The sequence below is a fragment of the Erpetoichthys calabaricus genome, chromosome 3, assembly GCF_900747795.2.
Source record: "Erpetoichthys calabaricus chromosome 3, fErpCal1.3, whole genome shotgun sequence".
In the NCBI taxonomy this organism is placed as follows: domain Eukaryota; kingdom Metazoa; phylum Chordata; class Cladistia; order Polypteriformes; family Polypteridae; genus Erpetoichthys; species Erpetoichthys calabaricus.
Genome location: NC_041396.2, coordinates 304394982 through 304416650, shown reverse-complemented (window position 1 = coordinate 304416650; position 21669 = coordinate 304394982). Strand labels below are relative to the sequence as shown.

General features: G+C 43.4%; 1 protein-coding gene across 1 annotated transcript in view; it reads right to left on the bottom strand.

Moving 5' to 3' along the window:
• Positions 1 to 21669, bottom strand: part of kmt2d (lysine (K)-specific methyltransferase 2D) — a 165300-nt gene that overhangs the window by 39940 nt on the left and 103691 nt on the right. The window contains exons 25-39 of the mRNA XM_051924785.1: positions 18813 to 18881; positions 13713 to 13823; positions 13457 to 13636; positions 12891 to 12963; positions 12546 to 12787; positions 12385 to 12458; positions 12202 to 12252; positions 10025 to 11671; positions 9761 to 9931; positions 8621 to 8748; positions 6788 to 8514; positions 6582 to 6705; positions 6186 to 6273; positions 6017 to 6077; positions 1526 to 1758 (exon numbers count right to left, since the gene is read on the bottom strand). Coding sequence (XP_051780745.1) covers positions 1526 to 1758; positions 6017 to 6077; positions 6186 to 6273; positions 6582 to 6705; positions 6788 to 8514; positions 8621 to 8748; positions 9761 to 9931; positions 10025 to 11671; positions 12202 to 12252; positions 12385 to 12458; positions 12546 to 12787; positions 12891 to 12963; positions 13457 to 13636; positions 13713 to 13823; positions 18813 to 18881 — 4979 coding nt within the window. The remainder of the gene's footprint in view (positions 1 to 1525; positions 1759 to 6016; positions 6078 to 6185; positions 6274 to 6581; positions 6706 to 6787; positions 8515 to 8620; positions 8749 to 9760; positions 9932 to 10024; positions 11672 to 12201; positions 12253 to 12384; positions 12459 to 12545; positions 12788 to 12890; positions 12964 to 13456; positions 13637 to 13712; positions 13824 to 18812; positions 18882 to 21669) is intronic.

The window sequence follows — 21669 nt, the reverse complement described above, 5'->3', positions numbered from 1 at the left end:
TTAAGCACTTTGTGATGAATGTTTGCTGGTCTTGGTGATTTGTTAGATTTCAGCCTATTTAATCTCATTAGCATTTCTCCCTCTACAGTTCCCAAATCACTTGGCCTTTCCTTAGTAGGCCCTGTTACTGCTAGAAGATACTCACTTGTGAAAATGCAAAAAAAAAAAAAAACAATTTAAAGCATTGGACATTTCTCTGCTTGTGTATTTTACTCTACCTTAATGTTTCTAATGCACTTCTCTTTCTTTACTGTTCTTTCAGTATTTTAGTAGTAAGAGAATCTCTTTGGATCATCTTTTGCATTTCAGTCTCTTAGCTTACCCAGTATCCTTTTTAATGGCTGGCCTTAGCACTACAGCACAGTTAGCACTGGAGTTATTAATCTTGAATGCTTTATTCCTCATTTTTATTTTTCTTTCTTTGCAGCTTATCTCCTCATTTTTCCCACTGAAGAGTTTTCTTTAATACCTAACTGTTTCCAAATTCCGGGATAAATGTGTCCTGCATTATTTGTAAAATATTTTTAATAGGTGGCAGGATTGATGCTTCTAAAATTATGAATCCTTTTGTTACTTTAAAACTGGTTCTTCACTCAAAACCTTGGGACACAGATGAAAATTTTCCTTCACATAGAGACCCTCAGAATTATTGAATAAATTACAAACTGATGTGGGAGACAGTAGGAGTTTGGGGACCAATTGACCTGCTTGAATGGCGAATGTAAAAAAAAAAAATAATAATAATAATAATAAAAAATAAAAAAATTTAAGTATGAAAGTGCTCCTCAGGAAGAAAGTGGTTTTTCCTACATTTGACTGTTCACCATCTTACACTAGCTGGCACCCGTACCACATGCACTTCAGAACAGGTAATCCACCTGAAGGTAAGCATGTTCAGGCCCAGCCAGCACTTGGACGGGAGCTGCTTGGGATGCTGCTGGAAGAGTTGTTGGTAAGGCCAGCAGGGGGCATTTACCCTGTGATCTGTGTGTGGATCCCAATACTCCAGTGCTGTGCTGAAACAAACTGGCATTGTTCTTTAGATGAGACGTAAAACTCCCTGTGGTCATAAAAGAATCCTGGGCATCTTTTGTAAAGAGTAGGGTGTTTCCCTACCCACCACGGTCTGGTCATTCTGGACCCCTAATTGTCTCATCCCATACTGGCAGGCTATTTCTGTCAACCCTTCATCACCTAATAACTAATGTGCGATGACCATTGCACATTGGTGATGTCTGAAATGGCTCCCCCCTTTCAACATAAAGACTCTTTAAGTGTCTTAAAAATGTGCTATATAAATGCAAGTTCTTCCTCTTCTACTCTGGTGTCTGCGCGGTTTAACATACCAGCTGTATGGTATCCTCATTCTATCTATCTCATTCTATCCTCATTCTTCCTCAGATTGCTGGGGGTATAGGCAACTCACTCTGCAAGGAACATCCTGTGGTGGTTACATTTATAACTGCACCCCTACTTCAAAAGCCTCACATGAGTTATTGGCACCCCATTAAGTCCTGACACAAACCTGATCCAGCTGCTTTTGGATTTTACTCTGTTGTTCTGTCACAAGTTTCAGCTTTTCAGCATCTGCTTCAGGGAACTCACGACCAGCCTTTTTAGCTGTGCGTTGCTTGGCGCAAAGTGCCTTCCGAGACTTCCGGTGAACTCCAATCTGCTCTTCCAGGAACTTAAGTTGCATTTGCAGGAGCTGTTGGGTGTGTAGCAGCCACTCCTCATATTGATGCTGCTCAGCATCATCTGAAAAATAGATGGTTCAATTCGATTAGAAGACGGAATACAACATGATACAATGCAATGAACTGAGAAACTGCAACACTCCTCCAAAACTAAGACTAATATAAATTCAGTTTATTTTTGGTCATGGGAAAAAAATATTTTCAATCTTGACTCCCAAACACAAGTTTTAAAATCAGCAAGCTAAACAATATTTGTATAATTCTTTGTGATCAACTTTAGGACAGGAAAGAATTTGGAGTGGGAGGACGATAATGGAACCTGGGTTTCAAGAGCCCATCTGCTTCATCTAACGCTAATGTCACATTATGCAACTTCCAGTCGGAGAATGCTGAATGCATTTGCTGATCTTGTCGCCAGACTGTCAATTTAAGACTGTGTTCCAATTTTCCAGTACAATTATGCTCGCTGTCTTTTTTGGGTCAAACAACTGCATACTGTGTGATGGAGCGGATTCAATATGAAGGATTAACAGGTTACATTCACAGGATAAACAGGCAGGTTCAGGTGTATTCTCTGCCTCCTTTTTCCACCCATTCTGCTGTGGTATGTAAAACATGCGACAGACTAACTCTTCTCTTGTTTTGAGTTAGTTATTCCCCATAGCTGCTGCATTTATAAGCACTGGAACTCTCGATGAGCACTCATTGGTTGTTGGCTCTCATTCACGTAGGGCCCGCCCGTACGACTAAAGACAAAAATCAATCCTGTTTGAGGGGTGACTTGCAAGGCAAGGCAGACTATGCAATTGGCCTTCATGGGAGATGGCGCAGAGTCGCAAAGATTATGTAAATAAAGGCTACAGCTGCTGGCTGTCTAATGTGACCTGGCCTTAAGAAATTACTGTTCGTTAATAGTGTGGGCATGCATGCTAAAACTGAATTTTCTCTCTCTAAATTGTCTCTAAAACCAACAGAACTTAACATGCTTACTTAGTCTTGCCATTGTTATCACTAAAATGTAACTACCATTTACAATTTAGATTTAAATACAGTACTGATGTGAAAAAACTATCAATTCCATTACCCGTTTTGCAAACATTTCCAAGTTAGCCCTAGAAACCTGGTGACCCATTCTCAGCATCTCGTAGGGTATAACTTGCAAGACCCATGTCATCTTCTTTCCTTTCTGCTGTTCCCCAGGAGAGAAGATTCCCTTTCTGAAGTCTGCATGCAAGATTTGGCTGCAGAGTAAAATGGCTGCTGCCAGTGTTTCCGTGCGTCTGAAAATATGACAACTACTAGAGTTGGATAAGAATTCTCTAGTTCAAGGATTCCTTTAAAAAATTTGGATGAATGGAAGCAATTTGTTGTCCATCGAGCCTGATGAGGATGTCCACTTTTGTCTTTATCGGCGAGTTCCTCGATTGATGAATAGCTCTATCCTGCACTCACAAGTCCTACTGTAGGTTTATGCAGAATATGCAGTAGTGGCAACCATGACCGTTTTCTTCCCGAGTGTGTTCTGCGGTCTCCTGGCTCCCCTTTCTTCCTCCAGCATACGTATCCAATCTGAGCCCATCTGCCTCCAGGCGTTATAGTCAGTAGCAACATCCTCCAGGTCCTCTGGCCTGATATCGCACTTTCTTAACATGACCTTCAACTGATCCTTACAGAGCTTCCTCTGGTCCCCAAGCACAGCATTGTCCACGATGCAGCTGGCCATATAGCACACTGTGTGGCAGACAATTTGGAGGGCATCCTTACCATATGTCCCAACCATCGCAGCTGGTGCTGGGTGATCACGGCCTCAATAATTCTACTTCATAGTAAGGCACATGAATACACCCAGTAATTCCAGTATACACTGTCTCAAGCTCAACAGATTTACACAACACTAACATTAAATTATTTACATAAACAGAGACATGAATAATTAAAACAACCAATTATGTCATTTTCTAACCTGCTTAATCCAGAGGAGTGTTGGGGTCTTATACCAGCTAGCATAGGACACAAAGCAGAAACAAACCCTGTACAGGGCGCCAGTCCATTGCAAAGTGAATACACACACACAACCCCACAACACTAAGGTCAATTTAGCACCCCCACTTCACTTAACAAGCATGCATTTGGACAGTAGGAGGAAACCCACACAGATGCAGGGACAACAGAAACTCCACACAGAGAGAGACCTTGGATGTGAATCCTGGGCTCCTTACTGCAAGGCAGCAGTGCACCACTGCACCATTATGCCACCCAAACCAGCCAATTATGAATTATATAATTTGTTAACTAAATGTTTCACAGTCCACTTCTTCCTACTAAATATTTGTATGTGGGGTCTGAATACACATAAGCAGCATTTTTCCAGTATTAAAAATATACTTTTGACAAATTATTTACTTTGGCATTAAAAATATGTTAAAACGTTTAGGTTGTCTAATAATATGTATTACTAGGTGGCTTTGCCTCCTTCTCGCTTCACTCGCCAACCCCCACATGCCTGCACTACACGCCAGCCACTTCGCGTCTCTGCCACTCGCATATGTGGATTTCAATTTCACCAAACAACTAACCTTTTATTTCTCGCAGATACACCTCTTCATTGGGAAGAAACACTACTTTTCCCTGATGGCAACATGAATTAGACGATCTACAAGTCTCTGACTTAAAGTTTAAATCCAAACAATATACTCAATCTCTTTTCGCTGTTCCCTTATTTCACTGAGTAATACAGGCAGTCCCCGGGTTACGTACGAGATAGGGACTGTAGGTTTGTACTTAAGTTGAATTTGTATTTAAGTCGGAACAGGTACATTATTTTAACAAATGCTATTGTTGACCGACTGTAACCAAGTGATCTGCCAATGAATGATGGAGTTTCACCTCTCTCTGACCTTTTCATTATTTCTACTTTATTTTCCATGGTGATGGTTTTTCTCTTCTTTACTATATCATCAGCACTTTCATCAGATTTGTGTTTCAGAGACATTGTTGAAGGGTGAAGACAAAAAGGTTAAGATGAGCTCTTCTGCACAGCACTGTAAAGCTATCACAGCAGGAAGGCACCAGTCGTCAATACGTCTGATGTATAGGGTGGTCCAGATCTAATTATGCAATTTTCATTACACTATAACTTATTCAGTTTATTACATAGAAAATCACCCGAAAAATCCCAGACCATTGAGAAGTGTGCGAACTGACGACATGAAGAATCGTCTTCGCGCCGAACTGGAAACGTCCCTGCATAAATTAAAGTCATTAAGACGATCTGGATCTGCATAATTAGATCTGGACCACCCTGTACTGACAAGAGACAACTTCCTGCTATGTGCATAACAGTACAAGCAGGCTTGCTATTGAGAATGAATGGGGGTAGTGAGGGGCGGTTCATCACCAGCCCACCTCACAGTCACCTCCACTACAGTATGCTGCCTGCAGCGTACGCAACACCACTGCCCCCATTCAACACACAGCCATCCGAGGCACACTACAATGCTACCCCCCACCGCTCTGTTCAGCCACAACCGGATCACCGCTTACAGCATTACCAGCACCTAGAATGAACAGGGCAGCCGTGTGTGGTGGGCGGGCAGTGAAACCGCTTGCCGCCGGGAGCCACCGGAGGGACACTACACTGCGTGAGCAGCAAAATCGCCCCCCTCCAGCCTCCGTCATCTTCGGCCTGCGGACGCTGCAGGCGGAGAGGCAGTTACTGAGGCGCTTGCGTCGCAGCTGCGGCCCATTTTGTATGTCGTAGGTCGAATGTCCGCAACCTGGGGACTACCTGTAATTTGTTTGTTTGCGCTAATGCGATCTTTACTATTATTTTTTTGAGACTTTTGAATTTTAGTACTTTCATTATCTTTAACCTGCTCTGTATGTGTATCGTGCCAACGTTTTTGAATTCTTGACGTTCTATTTTGTCATTTACCCGGGCCTGGTTAAATCTCGACACAAAGTCTCATGTTGCGGGACATGAAAGTATCACTCTGAAAAAGTCACGTCTCATCAAGATTTTTTTATTATAATAGAGAGACAAGAATATAAATATTTATTCTTTTGAAATTCAAAAAAATGGTGAGGACTTTCAAAAGGACTGAATACTTTTGCAATGCACTGCTGTTCCTGCCCTTGATTCCAGTGCTGTTGGAGATGGGGCCTGGCCACACTCCCATTCTGAACTGGATGAATGAGCTGGTTTGAAATGGCAGGCTCAATAGGTCTGGATATTTCTGTGTTAGATCAAATTCATAATAGTTGAAGTTGGAAAAAAAGGATGGGGCAAAGGATTAAAACAACTGACTATTAGTACTTACTGATAATGCCTTGCACAAATTGGGGTGGGTTTGGGGGGGGGTGGAGGCAACTCTGGAACCTCTCCCTCCTGAAAGGGAAAACAAGACAAGAGTTACAAATTATTCTGGTAGTTGCACCTTCTGAATCTACCCAGCTGAGTCACCTTCAGCCACCTACAAATTAGCTCACCTTGCCAGGGACTGCTGCTGGACGTGTCTGTGCTTCACTGGGTCCAGGAGCACCTGCTAGCCTCTGGGCCAATAAGGAAACTTGTTGTCTAGGAGGAACAAGACAAGTAGTGATGTTAATCTTAGCCAGAGTTCACTTGCAGTTATTTACTTGTCTCATGCATGAATTCAAAGTAACTTGCAAATCATACAACTATACCCAGTCTCCACACATGCACAATTCTAGGAGTAATCATATCTTCAAAACCTTATTTTACAGTGGAGCAGTTTCATTGCTACTGTGCCACACTACACATCAATAGCAAGTGATGCATGTCTGAGTGAGACAGCACAATTTTGGCTTGGGTTCAACTCCAGACAGTATCCATAATCAACTATTTCCTGCACTGATTGATACCTGTTTATACCAGTTGCAACGCCAATACTGCCCTGTGCCATAACACGTTTGATTCCCTTGAGGGCCACCATCTTCGCTTTGGCAATGGGGTCTATGATATCCTCAGCTGCAAACTTGTCTAAATCTGAAAGCCAAACAGACAAAGATCAGGGCCTTCAACAAAGCTCTCTGCAACACAGTGGGAATACTGCAGGGGTGAGGCTCACCTGTTTCTGGGAAGAAACTGCTGTTTGGAAGAGGCTGCTTCATAATCTGCTGTTGTGGGAGACCAGGAACTGGAATCTGGCTGGTAGCTAGGTGGTGTCCTGGTGGCTGGACTTCTCCAGTGGCCTGTCCAGTGCTCACAATGCCCTGGGACTGGACCATAGCCAGATGAGGAGGCACACCAGCACTCATAAGTCGTTGCTGCTGCTGCTGACTGGAAACAATAAGTGGAGGACCATTGGGCCTAGCTACGACACCTGGCTGGAAAGGAGGCTGCTGACCCAATAGGCCATGTGGCAAGCCAACTCGATGTGTTCCCTCAGCGGGCAAGACTGGTTGCAGCTGAGAGCTTAAGCCTTGCTGGAGAGAGATCTGTCGCTGCTGCTGTTGCTTCTGCAGCTCCTTCTTTTCATGCTCTAGCAAGTCCTGTATCAACAGAGGCAGCTCGCTGGCCTCTAGACTGCTCTCAACTTTATCCAGATCAACGGCTGGGGAGTGCTGCCCATCCGGAAGAGCTAAGGTGTCTTCATCCAGATCGAACTTGGGTACAACTGAGGGAAGTGTGTCAGGTTGATCGGGGATGGAGAAAGGTAGGCCAGTGGCTCTGCTGCTTGGTGGAGACAAGCCACTGGAAGGTCCAAGCTTGGGGTGCAGCAGCAGGGAGACAGCATCTCCCACTTCATCTTTCACAGGGCGTACTACTGTACTGTTTTTGGATTCAGTCTTGAAGCAGCAAGTGGATGACAAAGACAGGCCTTCTTCCTGCTTCAATTTTACCTTCTGGCGGTCCTCTGCCAACCCAGCTGGCCTAACATTGGATGAAATAGATGACCCCAGCGCTGCTCCTGCCCCACCTGGTATGCAAGTGCCCTGAAGCTCTCCGTTCTGTTTCTGTGCTTCCATTTTACGGTCTGCAACATCTGAGCTACTACCCTCGCTCTCCACTTCTACGAGCCTCAGCTGCTCAGTAAAGAGGTCCTTCCTGTCTCCTACGTCCAGTTCAGGGTCAGTGTAGGCCAGCAGGTCAAACTCATCACATTTGAGTAGGTCATCTAGGTGGGGATCCGCCGTCTCCAGACTGTCCAGATTTCCCAGTTCATCATCACCTTTGTCAGGATCAAGACTCAAATTAGCCAAGTCATCGTCTTCTTCTTCTAGACCCTTGTGGGAAACAAAGTCATCATCCAACTCAGGGTCTGGGCATGGAAGCTCAAGGCGGCAAGGTTTACTGGTGTTGGCATTTGTATCCGTGTGAGGAGGGGCAGCGGCACTTGGAGGCTCTGGAGAACGCAAAGCAGACAACACATGTGGTGGTCTTACAGTTGGCTGTGGCGCTGCAGTGGGAGTTCTGGCCCCTTCTGGCTGAGGCACTGAGTGACCGTAAGGGCCCCCCACTTCTGGAGTTGATGGGAAAAACCGTGGTCTTGGTATTGGATTTCGCTGTACAAACTGAGCTCCAACTGGAAGCCTCTGCATATTGTGCCTTAGTTCAATGAACTGAGGGGTGACAGGCACCTGAGGGCTGGGTATGGAGTCCGGTGGTGGTGGTTGGAGGGGCCTGGCTGGTAGGCCTTGCATGCCGCTCAGTGCGATATTCAAATGGGGTCTGGGAGGAGTGTCCATTCTGGGGTTCTGTGGAAAGCGCTGCATTACCCCACTCTGACCCTGCCACTGGCCAGGGAATGGGCCTCGGGTGAAAAAGCCCTGAGGACTGCTGGGGACGGGCTGCCTGCAGAGGGGGAAAAAAAAAAAAAAAACAAAACAAAAAAAACGTAGCAAGCACCATACCCTGAATATGCTTCAATTTGTCACCAGCTTCTTTCACATTATCTTACCTGATGGCCGCTGGATCAACAGGAGAAGGTGTCCCAGGAGGAGGAGGCCTTAGTATTTTGTCATCCAGAGGAGCTAGTGGTTGGGCCAGCTTTCCACAAGTGGAATTTTCAGTTCCCAGACTTTGCTCCTGGAGAGGAAAATCAGAAAGAGAAAAGAACATCAGTTTCATAAGTCATGAGTGTCACAAATACATTGGGATAACAGGAAAATAGATAATAGAAAAGAGACAAAATTATGGACAGAAAGCTGGTGGAGATCAAAATATCAGAAAGTCAAAAATGAAAATGGGCAACAATGTCCAAACCAGAATACCAAGGACTACTTGAATATAAAACTAATTAATACCCAAGAGCATAGGGGTTTTCCATGCACCAAGGAATAAAGGATGTGAGGGACACCATACTTATAAGCATCACATCCTTTGACATCAAAATCACAACCGTCATTGCGTGATCAATACTGATGGCATTGCGTAAACAAAGAAAACGAACAAGGTAAGCAAAATTAACTTTTCGAAATTGAGACAAATCGCTATATGTACAAAAACCCAAAAGAACACACAAAACATGGAATCTCATCATGATCCATCTGAGGTCGCACATTTTGCACCGTGGTAACTGCTGGTGGCCAACTGCAAACCCACTATGTCTACATTACAAAGGCCTTCAGAAGCATTTCATCTACAGAGAGAGAAATAGAACTACACCTGTTTTTGGGAGTGCAGGGCATTCCTGTAGGCACTGCAAGCAGAGTGCTTCCTGGTGACACCAGCCAGGCGCTTTTTCACTCAGCTCCAACCATTGTGTGCAGCGCTGCCAATACACTCCACTAGTCTACAGTGCAAATCCCATCGACTACGCCAAGTATTTTGTTGTGGAATCACACCACGATCTGCCTTGATCTGGACAGCTCCCTGTTCTATGCCAAGAGTAATGGGAGTTCCCTTATCGATTAGAAGCCTGCTTTTGAGCGCCTCAGTAATCTGGATATCATGGGTTCATAACTGGCCACCAGCAGTTATCACAGTGCAAATGTCCAGACCAGGGCAGACTGTATTGTGGTTCCACAACTAACAGTATGCAAGGGAGAAATTACAACAAAAATGTTGCATTTTAAGGATTAGATGAAGAAATTGTTACCTGTGCAGCAGGATAAGGAGGAGGAGCCCGCTGTGTCTTGTCTTGTTGAAAAGTGCCAGGGTCTACCGGCCAGTTAGGGGTGTTACCAATGGCTGCTGCTGCCTCTTTTTCTTGACGGAGAGAGTGGCGCTGGATCTGCTGTCGGATGAGCAGCTCCCTCAACCTTTGACGCTATAGAAAAGCAAAGAAATGCTGACCCACTGAACCAGCCATGCCAGAACCACTGCCTAATTCTCAAAAAGCTTGAGTCTCACAATGTGGTACCTGTCTGTGTTTCTCCTGTTCAGACTGGCTGAGGTTGCCAAACGAGGGATCTTGGTTTATGGACATCTCTGTAACAGCAACTGCTGGTGTAGATTCATCTCTCCTTTCAGGAAGCCGGCAAATCTGCGTTCTCTGAGGAGGCTGGAAACTGGGGTCCAGGGAGCAGTTACCTACAGTATCTGGAGTGCCCGGCTGCATTCTGTGCGGATTTGGGTGCGCTGGAGAATTTGTCACTGTCTCTGTGTAAGGGGCAGACATTACCCGAGGCTGCTGCTGGAGGCCAGTGAAAACCCCTGCACTTGGGCTCCTGCTGAAAGTTGGCTGGGCAGGAATTGCTTTGGGTGCAGAGTCCCCCTGAGGTGTACCAGGCTGGCTGAGGTGAGGCGATGTCCTATATGCAGCGTCTCCTGCTGTTGGCCGGGGTGGCTTGTGAGGTGGAGCAAAAGGGTCTCGAGACTGTGGTCTGGAGGGTGGGCGTGAGTATGGATCAGGCGACTGGAAGCGAGGGGTCAGTGGGGACTGGGAGGAGAAGGCTTCACTTGACAAGGGACCAGGGGTCAGGGGTGACTGGCAGCTTCCCTGAGACTGTGGGCTTGCTGGGGGTACCCTTGAGTATGAATCATGAGGAAGGCCACGCTGGGGAAGAGGTGAACAGCTGTCTCTCACCTGGGGTCTAGGCGCGAGTGAAAGGTGCATGTTTGGGTCAGAGAAGGGGGTTGATGGAGACTGTCGATACTGAGGAGATGCCCCTGGATGCTGGGGGGCAGAGTAGCACTGCATGGGGTTTTGTGCTTCACCCTGATGCATGCGGGGAGTCAATGGTGCTTTAAACACATCACTCCCTTTTCCTTCCCCAATATGCAATGCTGTCTCTGCAAAACCTTGTACAGTAGCAGGAGACCCAACCCCTCCAAAGTCCTGCCGTGGGGCTGGGGTGACAGATGCTGGAGAAGAGATCATTGGGAAATCTTGCCGTGGACCCAAGCCTGGAGTTGAGGCTCGAGAGGAATTCATGCTGTAATCTTGACGTGGTGATTGCTCAGTTACTCTGCCAGCTGGATTTTGAAACGTCTCTCCAAAATGTGTGGAAAGTGGAGAAAGCACTGCAGGCTCACCAACCAGTGGAGGCTGCTTTAGTCGTGGGCTCTCAGGAGGACCCAGTGTATCCTGCAGCTGTTGTGGTTTTAAAAACGGGTCATTTGTTGGGGTCTGTGGACACCTGGCTATTCCAAGCTTAAGATCCACAGACCCCATATTTGCGGCCCTCGCTTGTGGGGTGCCAGGAGGAGCAGTTGGCATGTGGAAGCCTGAGGCTGTCTGGACGGGGCTGGAGGAAGACTGCGAGAAAGTCATGGAGGAGCTGTTAATGTGACTTTGTGGTAGTTTGTTAAAGGGTTCTCTGCAAACCTCTCCGCTCTGCAACAGTCCTGAAGTTTTAGGCACACTTTCTGGAGTGAGCGGCACCGAGTTGCCATACATTGAGGCTCCTGGATCCTGAGAGAAAGAAAAGGGGCTCTCTGAGGTGCTGGGCTCTGAGGAGGTGGAGACACACCCAGAAGGAGGGGGGATGTGGAGATGCAGGGACGGCTTCTCCCCTTTAGGGCGACCTTCAACTTTCAACGGACGGTTCACCTGACTCTCTGCCTGCTGTGAAGACAAGTGGCACAGATAGAAGATCACTTTAAACTAATCAGACAAATCAGTCTGAGGATAAAGGCATCATCCATCCCACATTAAACAATGAGGAAGAGGAAATAATGTAAAATAGCACAGTGATAAAAGTTAAGTGGTGATCCAAGAAATAAGTTGTAATTGTAAAATAGTGGACCACTTTCAGACCACTTTGCAGAGATCCATTTTCTCTTTGACATTAAAGAGTCTTTTTGTGTACATCAGTGTCAAAAAACCCATTGTGATTCAATGTTGCATAACAATAAAATGTGAGAACTTCTAATTGAGTCAAGACAGGGTGTCTATAAAATCAGGAGATGTGTGTTCCAGCAAAGCTGAGTTGTGATTGAAGTAAAATGGCTTGGGGGCGCTCTGCCAATTTGACCAACACCACAAAAATAGCCAGAGTCCTGGAGAGAGAAGAACTGACTGATGTTTAAATCACGGGGCATGTGTTGGGGAGAACAAGACTATCTACAAAGGACACAAACTCTCCTGAGGCTTACCTTCTGGTTTTTGCTAATGCGCTGAGCAGCCCGATTATCTTTTGCCTTTTGCTGTTAGAAACATTTGTAAATCAAATGGTTAGCAATGCCAGAACATTACTTTGGAATATTTCAACAGAGTCAAAAAAAAAACAAAACACAACAACTATTCCACTATACTCCATTTCAACATAGCTGGCTCACCAAGTAGGGTGCCTTGTCAGCTGCCAAAACTTTCCTCCACATCTTCATAATCTGCTTGCATCTACTTGACCAATCTAAAAAGTAATAATTACATACATGTCAAGTGAGTATGGCTCAACAGCGAAGAAGCTACCATTCAAGGTCCAGTAGGCTCCACCTACCTGGGTATTCCTGCCTGAGGTTAGGGAAGTTGATATTGGCATACAATACAGGCGAGATAGTGGACAACTCTCCCAGTTCTTCGTCTTTTTCCCAGCGCTGCAAGCTGCGCTGGTTGTAAGACAACCCATCATTATCTTGCTCTGTGGGAGTAGGAGGTGTAGAAGGAGTAGCAGGAGTGGAAGGTGTAGCCCAGGGACTATCTGTATCACCTTGTTCAGGGCTGAATAAGCCACTGCGATCCCTAAAAAGAGAACACAGCAACAATCATTTCTAGTAAAGGAAGATTGTATACTGCAGATTTTAAAAAAAAATCCTCTGTGGACACTTTCTGCCAGCTCACTTACCGACTGTCAAAAAAAGGAGACTGGGAGAGAATGGGAAATGAATCCATCACTCCTGTACACTGGAGGGAGCTGCCTGTAAGAGAATCCATCATCATAAAAATTAGCCATTGGACACTTTCATTAATACAGACAGGTAACACAGCCATTTCAGTCTCAAGTTGTTTTGTAAATACTGGAAGCAATTTAATACAGGCTACTGCTCTAGCATGACATCGGTGAATAGCTCAGTGAACGTTCTGAGCCTGCACACACTGCTCAGAGACAGACAATTTGTTTGGAGAAGGTGCCTTTATTCGTATTTGGACAGTACAACAAGGTATGGCTCAACTATTATGAATCTAAACAGACTAGCCTTCTCCTAAAATGTGGTCTGAAAATAAAACATACAAGTCAGCTTCTAAATCTGTCCTTAGCCATTCCTCTTGGCAGTCAGAAAAGAGATAATTGAGGGTCTAAGAATGAAGCTGATCTTTCTAAGTCTGAACAGGCCTTGTAGTAGGATAGAGGTGCTGCTGCCTGACACTTCTAGAAACTGGCCATCCTATAGTGTTGATCAGCATACTCACCTGGCAGGAAGCTCCTCTGTGAGGACATGGGTTTATTCAGGTCCCCTGCTGTCCCTGGAGTCTCCATGAGGGGTCGCATGTTTGGCTGAAGATTTCCACCAAGTGCATCGCTGTGTGCCGAGCCTAAGACCTTCCTAAAGAAATTCCTAGAGTCCTGACTGTCCAGCCTGGCAGGTTGTCCTAAGGATGTACAAAAGCAGGATGATCCAAACTGCTCCAAGTCCTGCTAGAGAAAATGTCTCCCAGACAGCCTTACCTTCTGTGCAAGGCTTCTCTGTATCTACAGGGCATCCACCCTGTGGGGTTGGAGGGCAACCATTCATGCTGAGAGATGGAGGGAGTTCCTCACTGGAATCCTTGACGCGTGCTGGAGAAAGACAGAAAAGAGGATGAAGGAACTAACTTTGAGGCAACAGCAATGGAGAAAATAAACTTGGCCACAATTCCATGCAAATGTTTGGACAGCCCAGAACAAATTACAAATGAACTTAAATTCACATTCAGTTTTGAGCAGGCCTGTTCAAGTCTTGAACACTGCTACAAGACATACAGGCTCAACAAATAACTGTCTCCCAGTTAAGACACTATCATAAAACCTAACTAGTATTAAAATTAAGGACTGATTACTAAAAGGAAGCAGGCAAACTCTGCGGGTCTGCAGCCATGCACTGCATTAGGTGATAATGTTGATGAGCAGAATACATGAAGTATTAAGTTGGTTTGCTTCATTTTGTGAGAGCTTGCAGGTTACAGAAGTAGGGTAAGTCAAGTGATGCAGCAGTTTGAATTTTTTCTGGCGGCAGCAACTGCAAAATCCACACCCCTGCCAGATGAGGCAACCTTAACCCACTTTCAGACTTCAGCACATCCCATCTGCAGTGTTGCATGGAAAACTTAAAGCAAGACTAAGTGCTGACATGGTACTGAATGGTTCCAGTAGCTCCACATAAAGTAGGGTTTAACTACAGTGGATATACAGTGGGGGAAAATACAGTAAGTATTGAACGCGTCAACAATTTAAGTACAGTTAGCTCCATAAATATTTGGGCAGACAACTTTTTTCTAATTTTGGTTATGTACATTACCACAATGAATTTTAAATGAAACAGCTCAGATGCAGTTGAAGTGCAGACTTTCAGCTTTAATTCAGTGGGGTGAACAAAACAATTGCATAAAAATGTGAGGCAACTAAAGCATTTTTTTAAAACACACTTCATTTCAGGGGCTCAAAAGTAATTGGACAAATTAAATAACTAGAAATAAAATGTTCGTTTCTAATACTTAATTGAAAACCCTTTGCTGGCAATGACAGCCTGAAGTCTTGAACTCCTGGACATCACCAGATGTTGGGTTTCCTCCTTTTTAATGCTCTGCCAGGCCTTTACTGCAGCGGCTTTCGTTTACTGTTTGTTTGTGGGCCTTTCTTTCTGAAGTTTAGTCTTCAACAAGTGAAATGCATGCTCAATTGGGTTAAGATCAGGTGACTGACTTGGCCATTCAAGAATTTTCCACTTCTTTGCTTTAATAAACTCCTGGGTTGCTTTGGCTGTATGTTTTGGGTCATTGTCCATCTGTATCATGAAACGCTGCCCAATCAATTTGACTACATTTAGCTGGATTTGAGCAGACAGTATGTCTCTGAACACCTCAGAATTCATTCGGCTGCTTCTGTCTTGTGTCACATCATCAATAAACACTAGCGTCCCAGTGCCACTGGCAGCCATGCACACCCAAGCCATCACATTGCCTCCACCGTGTTTTACAGATGATGATGTATGCTTTGGATAATGAGCTGTTCCATGCCTTCTCCATACTTTTTTCTTGCCTGACAGAGGTTGATCTTGGTCTCATCTGTCCAAAGAATGTTTTTCCAGAACTGTGCTGGCTTTTTTAAATGTTCTTTAGCAAAGTCCAATCTAGCCTTTCTATTCTTGAGGCTTATGAGTGGCTTGCACATTGCAGTGCACCCTCTGTATTTACTTTCATGCAGTCTTCTCTTTATGGTAGACTTGGATATCGATACGCCTACACCCTGGAGAGTGTTGTTCACTTGGTTGGCTGTTGTGAAGGGGTTTCTCTTCACCATGGAAATGATTCTGTGATCATCCACCACTGTTGTCTTCCGTGGACGTCCAGGTCTTTTTGCGTTACTGAGTTCACCAGTGCTTGCTTTCTTTCTCAGGATGTACCAAACTGTAGATTTTGCCACTTGTAATATTGTAGCAATTTCTCGGATGGGTTTTTTCTGTTTTCGCAGCTTCAGGATGGCTTCTGTCACCTGCATGGAGAGCTCCTTTGACCGCATGTTGTCTGTTCACAGCAAAATCTTCCACATGCAAGCACCACACCTCAAATCAACTCCAGGCCTTTTATCTGCTTAATTGATAATGACATAACGACAGACTTGATCACACATGCCCATGAAATAGCCTTTGAGTCAATTGTCCAATTACTTTTGAGCCCCTGAAATGAAGGGATTGTGTTCAAAAAATGCTTTAGTTGCCTCACATTTTTATGCAATCGTTTTGTTCACTCCACTGAATTAAAGCTGAAAATCTGTACTTCAACTGCATCTGAGTTGTTTCATTTAAAATTCATTGTGGTAATGTACAGAACCAAAATTAGGCAAAAGTTGTCTCTGTCCAAATATTTATGGACCTAACTGTAAATACATTTCTAATGAGGGTATTCACATGAAATTCTCACTAGACATTGGTATTAACTCAAGAAATCCACAAAAAGAATTCACAACATTCTTGCTCATTCAGCTACTCCCGTTAGGGGTTGCCACAGCGGATCATCTTTTTCCATCTCTCCCTGTCCTCGTCATCTTGCTCCATCACACCCATTACCTGCATGTCTCACCTCTCTCACTACATCCATAAACCTCCTCTTAGGCCTTCCTCTTACCTGGCAGCTCTATCCTTAGTATCCCTTTCCCAATATAACCAGCATCTCTCCCCTACACATGTCTAAACCAATGCAATCTCACCCCTCTGACTTTGTCTCCAAAATCGTCCAACCTGAGCTGACCCTCTAATGTACTTGTTCCTAATCCTATCCATCCTCATCACACCGAAGGCCATAAATAAAAAGTTATGAGTAATAAAGTGGAATGACACAAGGAAAAAATATTGAACACACTAAAAAAAAGCAGGACATTAAGGCAAGGAACCAACTGAAATCCCCAAGTAGTTAGAAATTACTTCCACCTTCTATCTGTGCAAAAAGATATCAGCTGGGTGAGTACATACAGACGGGCTATAAAAAAGTGTTTTGCTACCAAGGTGTCACACAAGAAACATCTCATGATTGGTAAAGGCAAAGAGCTCTCCCCAGTCCTTTGCAACCTGACTGTTGCAAACCATATCAATGGAACTGGATACAGATGCATTTCAAAATGTCAGAATCTTCCTGTAAGCACCACTGGGGCCAGTATCTGCAAGTGGAACGTACATCACCGCACCATCAACTGGCCATGCACAGGAGCTTTGTGCAAGATTTCTGATCAGGTAGTAAGAAGAGTAGCCCAACAGCTACTTGGAAAAAGCACCGTAAAGACTTGGAGGCAGCAAGGACAATTGTTACAGAGAAAAAAAATAGGCAATGCACTCCACTGGCATGGCTTCCATACACACTCACCCAACAAGACTCCACTACTGAAGAAGAGGCAAGTTGAACGTTGTTTAAAGTTTGCTACACAACACATAGGCGAGCCTATGAAACACTGGGAGTATGTACCTGTAGTCTGGTCAGACGGACCAAAGTTCTCCAATATATTATTCAAGTTGAATAAATCAACTCTGCAGCTGCACGAATAAAAGGTAAAGTTCCACTTACGGTTAACGGAAATAGGCCTAAAAGTTGATAGAAATCTACATTTTGTACCTAGTACTTGTATGCAAAATTTGGTTGACCTAAGAGAAACCGCACTCAAGTTATTGTGTTTATGTAAACACACACACACAGACATAATTCCAAAAATGGTATATTTGGACATTGGGAGGTCTAAAATGTCGAGATTCATCAAAATTTCGAAATGGAATTTTTGGAGGATTACAATACATTCCCTATACTTCGTATACGAGAATTTCAGAGAGGTCTAAAATGTCGAGATTCATCAAAATCTCTATCAAATCTTTGGATGATTACAATATTTTCCCCCATACTTGGTTTCATTACTTTCTTGTATATGAAGATAAATCCTGTCAGAACTTATTCCACCTTTATTGCAAAATTGCTGTACTACACTCTGTACTATTATTCTAATGAATGAATCATTCTGACCCTAGAATGCTGTTGACTAAACCAGGGAATATCAGAATAAACTTACTTCAATTAGCATGTTGGATTTGTGGACACAACAATCTGGACTTGCTCTATTTGAATAACAATGCCTTTAAATGAAAGCCCATGGTCCAACTGAGAAGATCTGACCATGTCTTACTGCAACCTACATACCTCAGACTGACAACAGCAGCTCTCTTATTCAAGCTTTTTTTTTTTGGTTCTATTTATTTACATATATATCTTTCTTGAGCTTGTGTAAAGTAAGCATTTCACTACACACTGTAATGTAATGTGTTTGTGACAAATAGGAACTGATATAGAATTCAGCCAGAGTGACCATCTGGTTCTTGGTCTTCTATCTTAACAAGGCCCTTCGTCAACCCCCAATTGTTCAGTTTAACTATACTTCTTCCACTCAAGAATTACAGAAACCCACTGTGCTCTTTTTGTAGCTTTACCCAAATTCTGCCTCTAATCTACATTTTTGTTTTGACCTCATGGCTTGGGTTTTCCTCAACTGTGGGACCTTTTATAGTACAAGAAAACTGAATTGGCCACAGGTGGACTCCAAAGAAAGTGTAGAAACAGAATCAGTAGAGTGGGATGCACCTGAGAAACATTTCAAGTGTCATAGCAAGCAGTTGGAATACTTAAATCTCATTAAGATATTGCAGTTTTTTTAATTTTAATACATTTACAAAAAATCTCTAAAATTCTGGTTTTGCTTAGTCATTCTGGGGTATTGACTATTTCTTGATGTGTAGAAAAATGTATTTAAATAATTTTAGCATAAGTCTGCAACGTAGTAAAATGTGAAAAGGTAAACTGTATACTGTATGAAGGCTGACATCTAAATATCAATAAACCCTTTGAAAAACAGTTAAGCACTTTTAAGATTAAAACGCAATCTTTTGTTGATTATCTTGTGTACTGTAGTCGGAGATTACTATCTGCTGACAGCCATTGTACTAAACGCCTCAATTTGCAGCTAGGCAATCTATGACAAAGGTCTTAAACATTTTCAGTCTCTATCTTTTGTTCCATTTCACTGATCTAGTATATGTACCTGTAGCTTCCACTCGGCCTTCTTCAGTGAAGCTTCCCTCTTTGACACAGAGAGGCAAATCACCAATAGCTGAAAGAAATGAAACATCCAGGAAATCAAAAATCATTTTGGCCAATGTTACCATATCTAAGACAGACAGAAACCATCTAATAAGAAATCCTGAATAAAGGCATCAGCCAAATAACATCAAATTCATATAATACCCATCTAAGCAAATGTCTGCAGTCGAGATTCCGACTACTAGCTACATACCGACATGCATCTCAACATTTACATTTAAGCCACCCTAATATATACAAACTCTGGGTCTCTTCTGTGCTTCACTAGTACCAATAAATAAATTCTCCTGGTGCACCTTCAGAACTTCGAGCTCCTACCATAAGTAACCTCTCTCTTTCCTTCATGTACACAAGACAATGTCTGGTCTACTAAAGTCAGCAACTCATCACATGACTTCTAGTCAGGCGGGAGTGTGACACTTAGTGACTGCAGTTGCTGGGTCTTGTTGTTTTGAGGATGTCACAATATACAGTATGACAGACAAATGCAGTGGATGGCAAATTACATGACCTTTTAACACAGTTTCACTTTTCCAAAGTATCATGAGTTCCCCACATGTTGCCAGCCAATTTACATGCTGTGTCTGTATGAAGGCTTTCCTGTTATGGCGAGTACAGTCAGACTCTGCTCTTTCATTCTCCATTTTTAATATTCGGTTGTGGTACTACAAACATGACACTTCAGACAAAGAAGTCTCTAGTCTAGTCTGTTTTTAGTGAAGCAAAACACTCCTGTCGCTTCTTTTCTCAGAACCCCATTTTATGCATTGTACTTCCAAGTGAGCTCTCATTGGTGGTCTGCTCTTGCATAAACATGAGCCCGCCCATATAACTTAAGACAAAAATCAAACCTGATTGATTTTGTTGGGGCGAGATACAGGCTGCAAGTTTCTGTGGATGTAAACCTACACGACAAGTGCGCCCCGACTGACCAAACTTGCTGAGTTTACAAAGAGGACGTCTCATCATGTGATGGACACTTTAGGAATAAGGTTCCACATAAACAACTTTAAATGAAAACAAATTAGCTTCACACCTAGCACAGAATGCTGACCTGCTGTGAAATAGCTCACTATTTGCCAGAAAGTGTTACTTTCCACAAATATTTTTTCTCATTAACAAAAACTAAATTGAAACATGACATCAGCAAAAAAAATACTTCCCTTACTAAACGAATTTTAGAAAGTCCAAAAACTAGAACAACAACGAGAACACAAAACCAGTTCTGGTAATTTTGATTTTCCAGCATATTCATTACAACCACATGCCTTTAATTTTACTTTGGAAGTCCACTTATGCTGAAGCCATCGGAGTCTTGAGATAAGCTGGTTTATTCTGGGGATTTCATTGGTCACTGTCAGCTATCAATCAGAATTGCAAGTGAATAGTGAAGCCTTGCCACGTGCTTGGTAACAGGATTGTCCAATTCTAATAAACGTGAATTCAGTGATCAGTATCGGCCCCAATCTGAGCACCCCCCTAAGTGATCAGGTCCGTTCACTAATCATTTGAATCAAAAATGCCAACTCATTAATCTAGTCATGAAAATGCAGTTGGTAGGATTGTTTATAAAAGGTATTAATTTATCAGTTACTTATAAAAACTATAATTCTCATGAGCATTACTCCTGCTTGTTAATATCACCTTCCATTTCTTCTTTTTACTTCTTAGTACATTACAGTGGTGTCTGGTGCCCCTCTATTCCAAGTTTTCTTCTCCTGGCCTTATGGACACAGTAACTCTTGTGTGGAGTCTGCATACTCTTCATGTGGCTTTTATCTTCCATGCACCAAAGATTTGTTCATAGGTAATAACTGGCCAAATATGGAAAAATTTGAGTATGACCACGAGTGGGCCTTGTAACAGACTGTTGTCCCATTCAGGGCAGCTTCCTGGTATAAACCCAAAATTACAAAGATAGGCTCTTGCCATTTTTGACCTCGAGTTAGATTAAGTAAAAGTATGAACGCTACTGTTTTAAAATATACATAAGCCCAAGTTAATACGTGTTTTCCTGATAATTTGAATTTTCATATATTACTGTGATTACTATCGGTTTTGTTTTACATGTTGTCACTATAAATGTGTGTCCATTCCTTGTGTTCTGTGAGTGGTGCCCCAAGAGGTACTAGGGGAGCAAACAGCATCTTCAGATTGTAATTACACGTTGTGGGTGTCATTGTTCAAGTGTTGTTTTCATTTGATTTTCAGGCTTTGTAGATTTTTTGCTTTTCTCTGGATTCTGAGTATTGGCTGCCAGTCACCCCCAGAACCATGCAAGGAATGGACAGCAGAGGCTGAGGAGTCTATGAAGTTTGCCTTTGGAAAAAAGGACTGGAATATTGAGGGACCCAGCCACAGTATCACAGACTACATCATATTTTGTGTGGATAACACACTTCCCACAAAGAGAGTACACTGCCTTCCAAACAACCACCACCTATTAAATCACAGAAGACCAGAAAGCCGTTTAGAGATGAGGAGGAAATCAAGCTCTGAGAGGGGAACGGTCACTAAAGAGACAAACTTGAGAACAAGTCACAACTGAACAACATGAAGATGTATGGAACCAGACGAGGACAACCACTGGCTACAAGCAGGCTGTAAAACCTGCAGATGAAGGTGTCTAACCGAAACCCCAAAACTGCAAATCTATGTGTGCCATTTCTAGCCTGCACAGCTTTCCGATACAGCGACATCACACCTGTGATATCCAGTACAAGCAAGGCTGCAGGCCCGGATGGAAGAAGCCAGAGGGTGTAGAAAACGTGTGTCTGCCAACTCTGCATCTGTTGCTG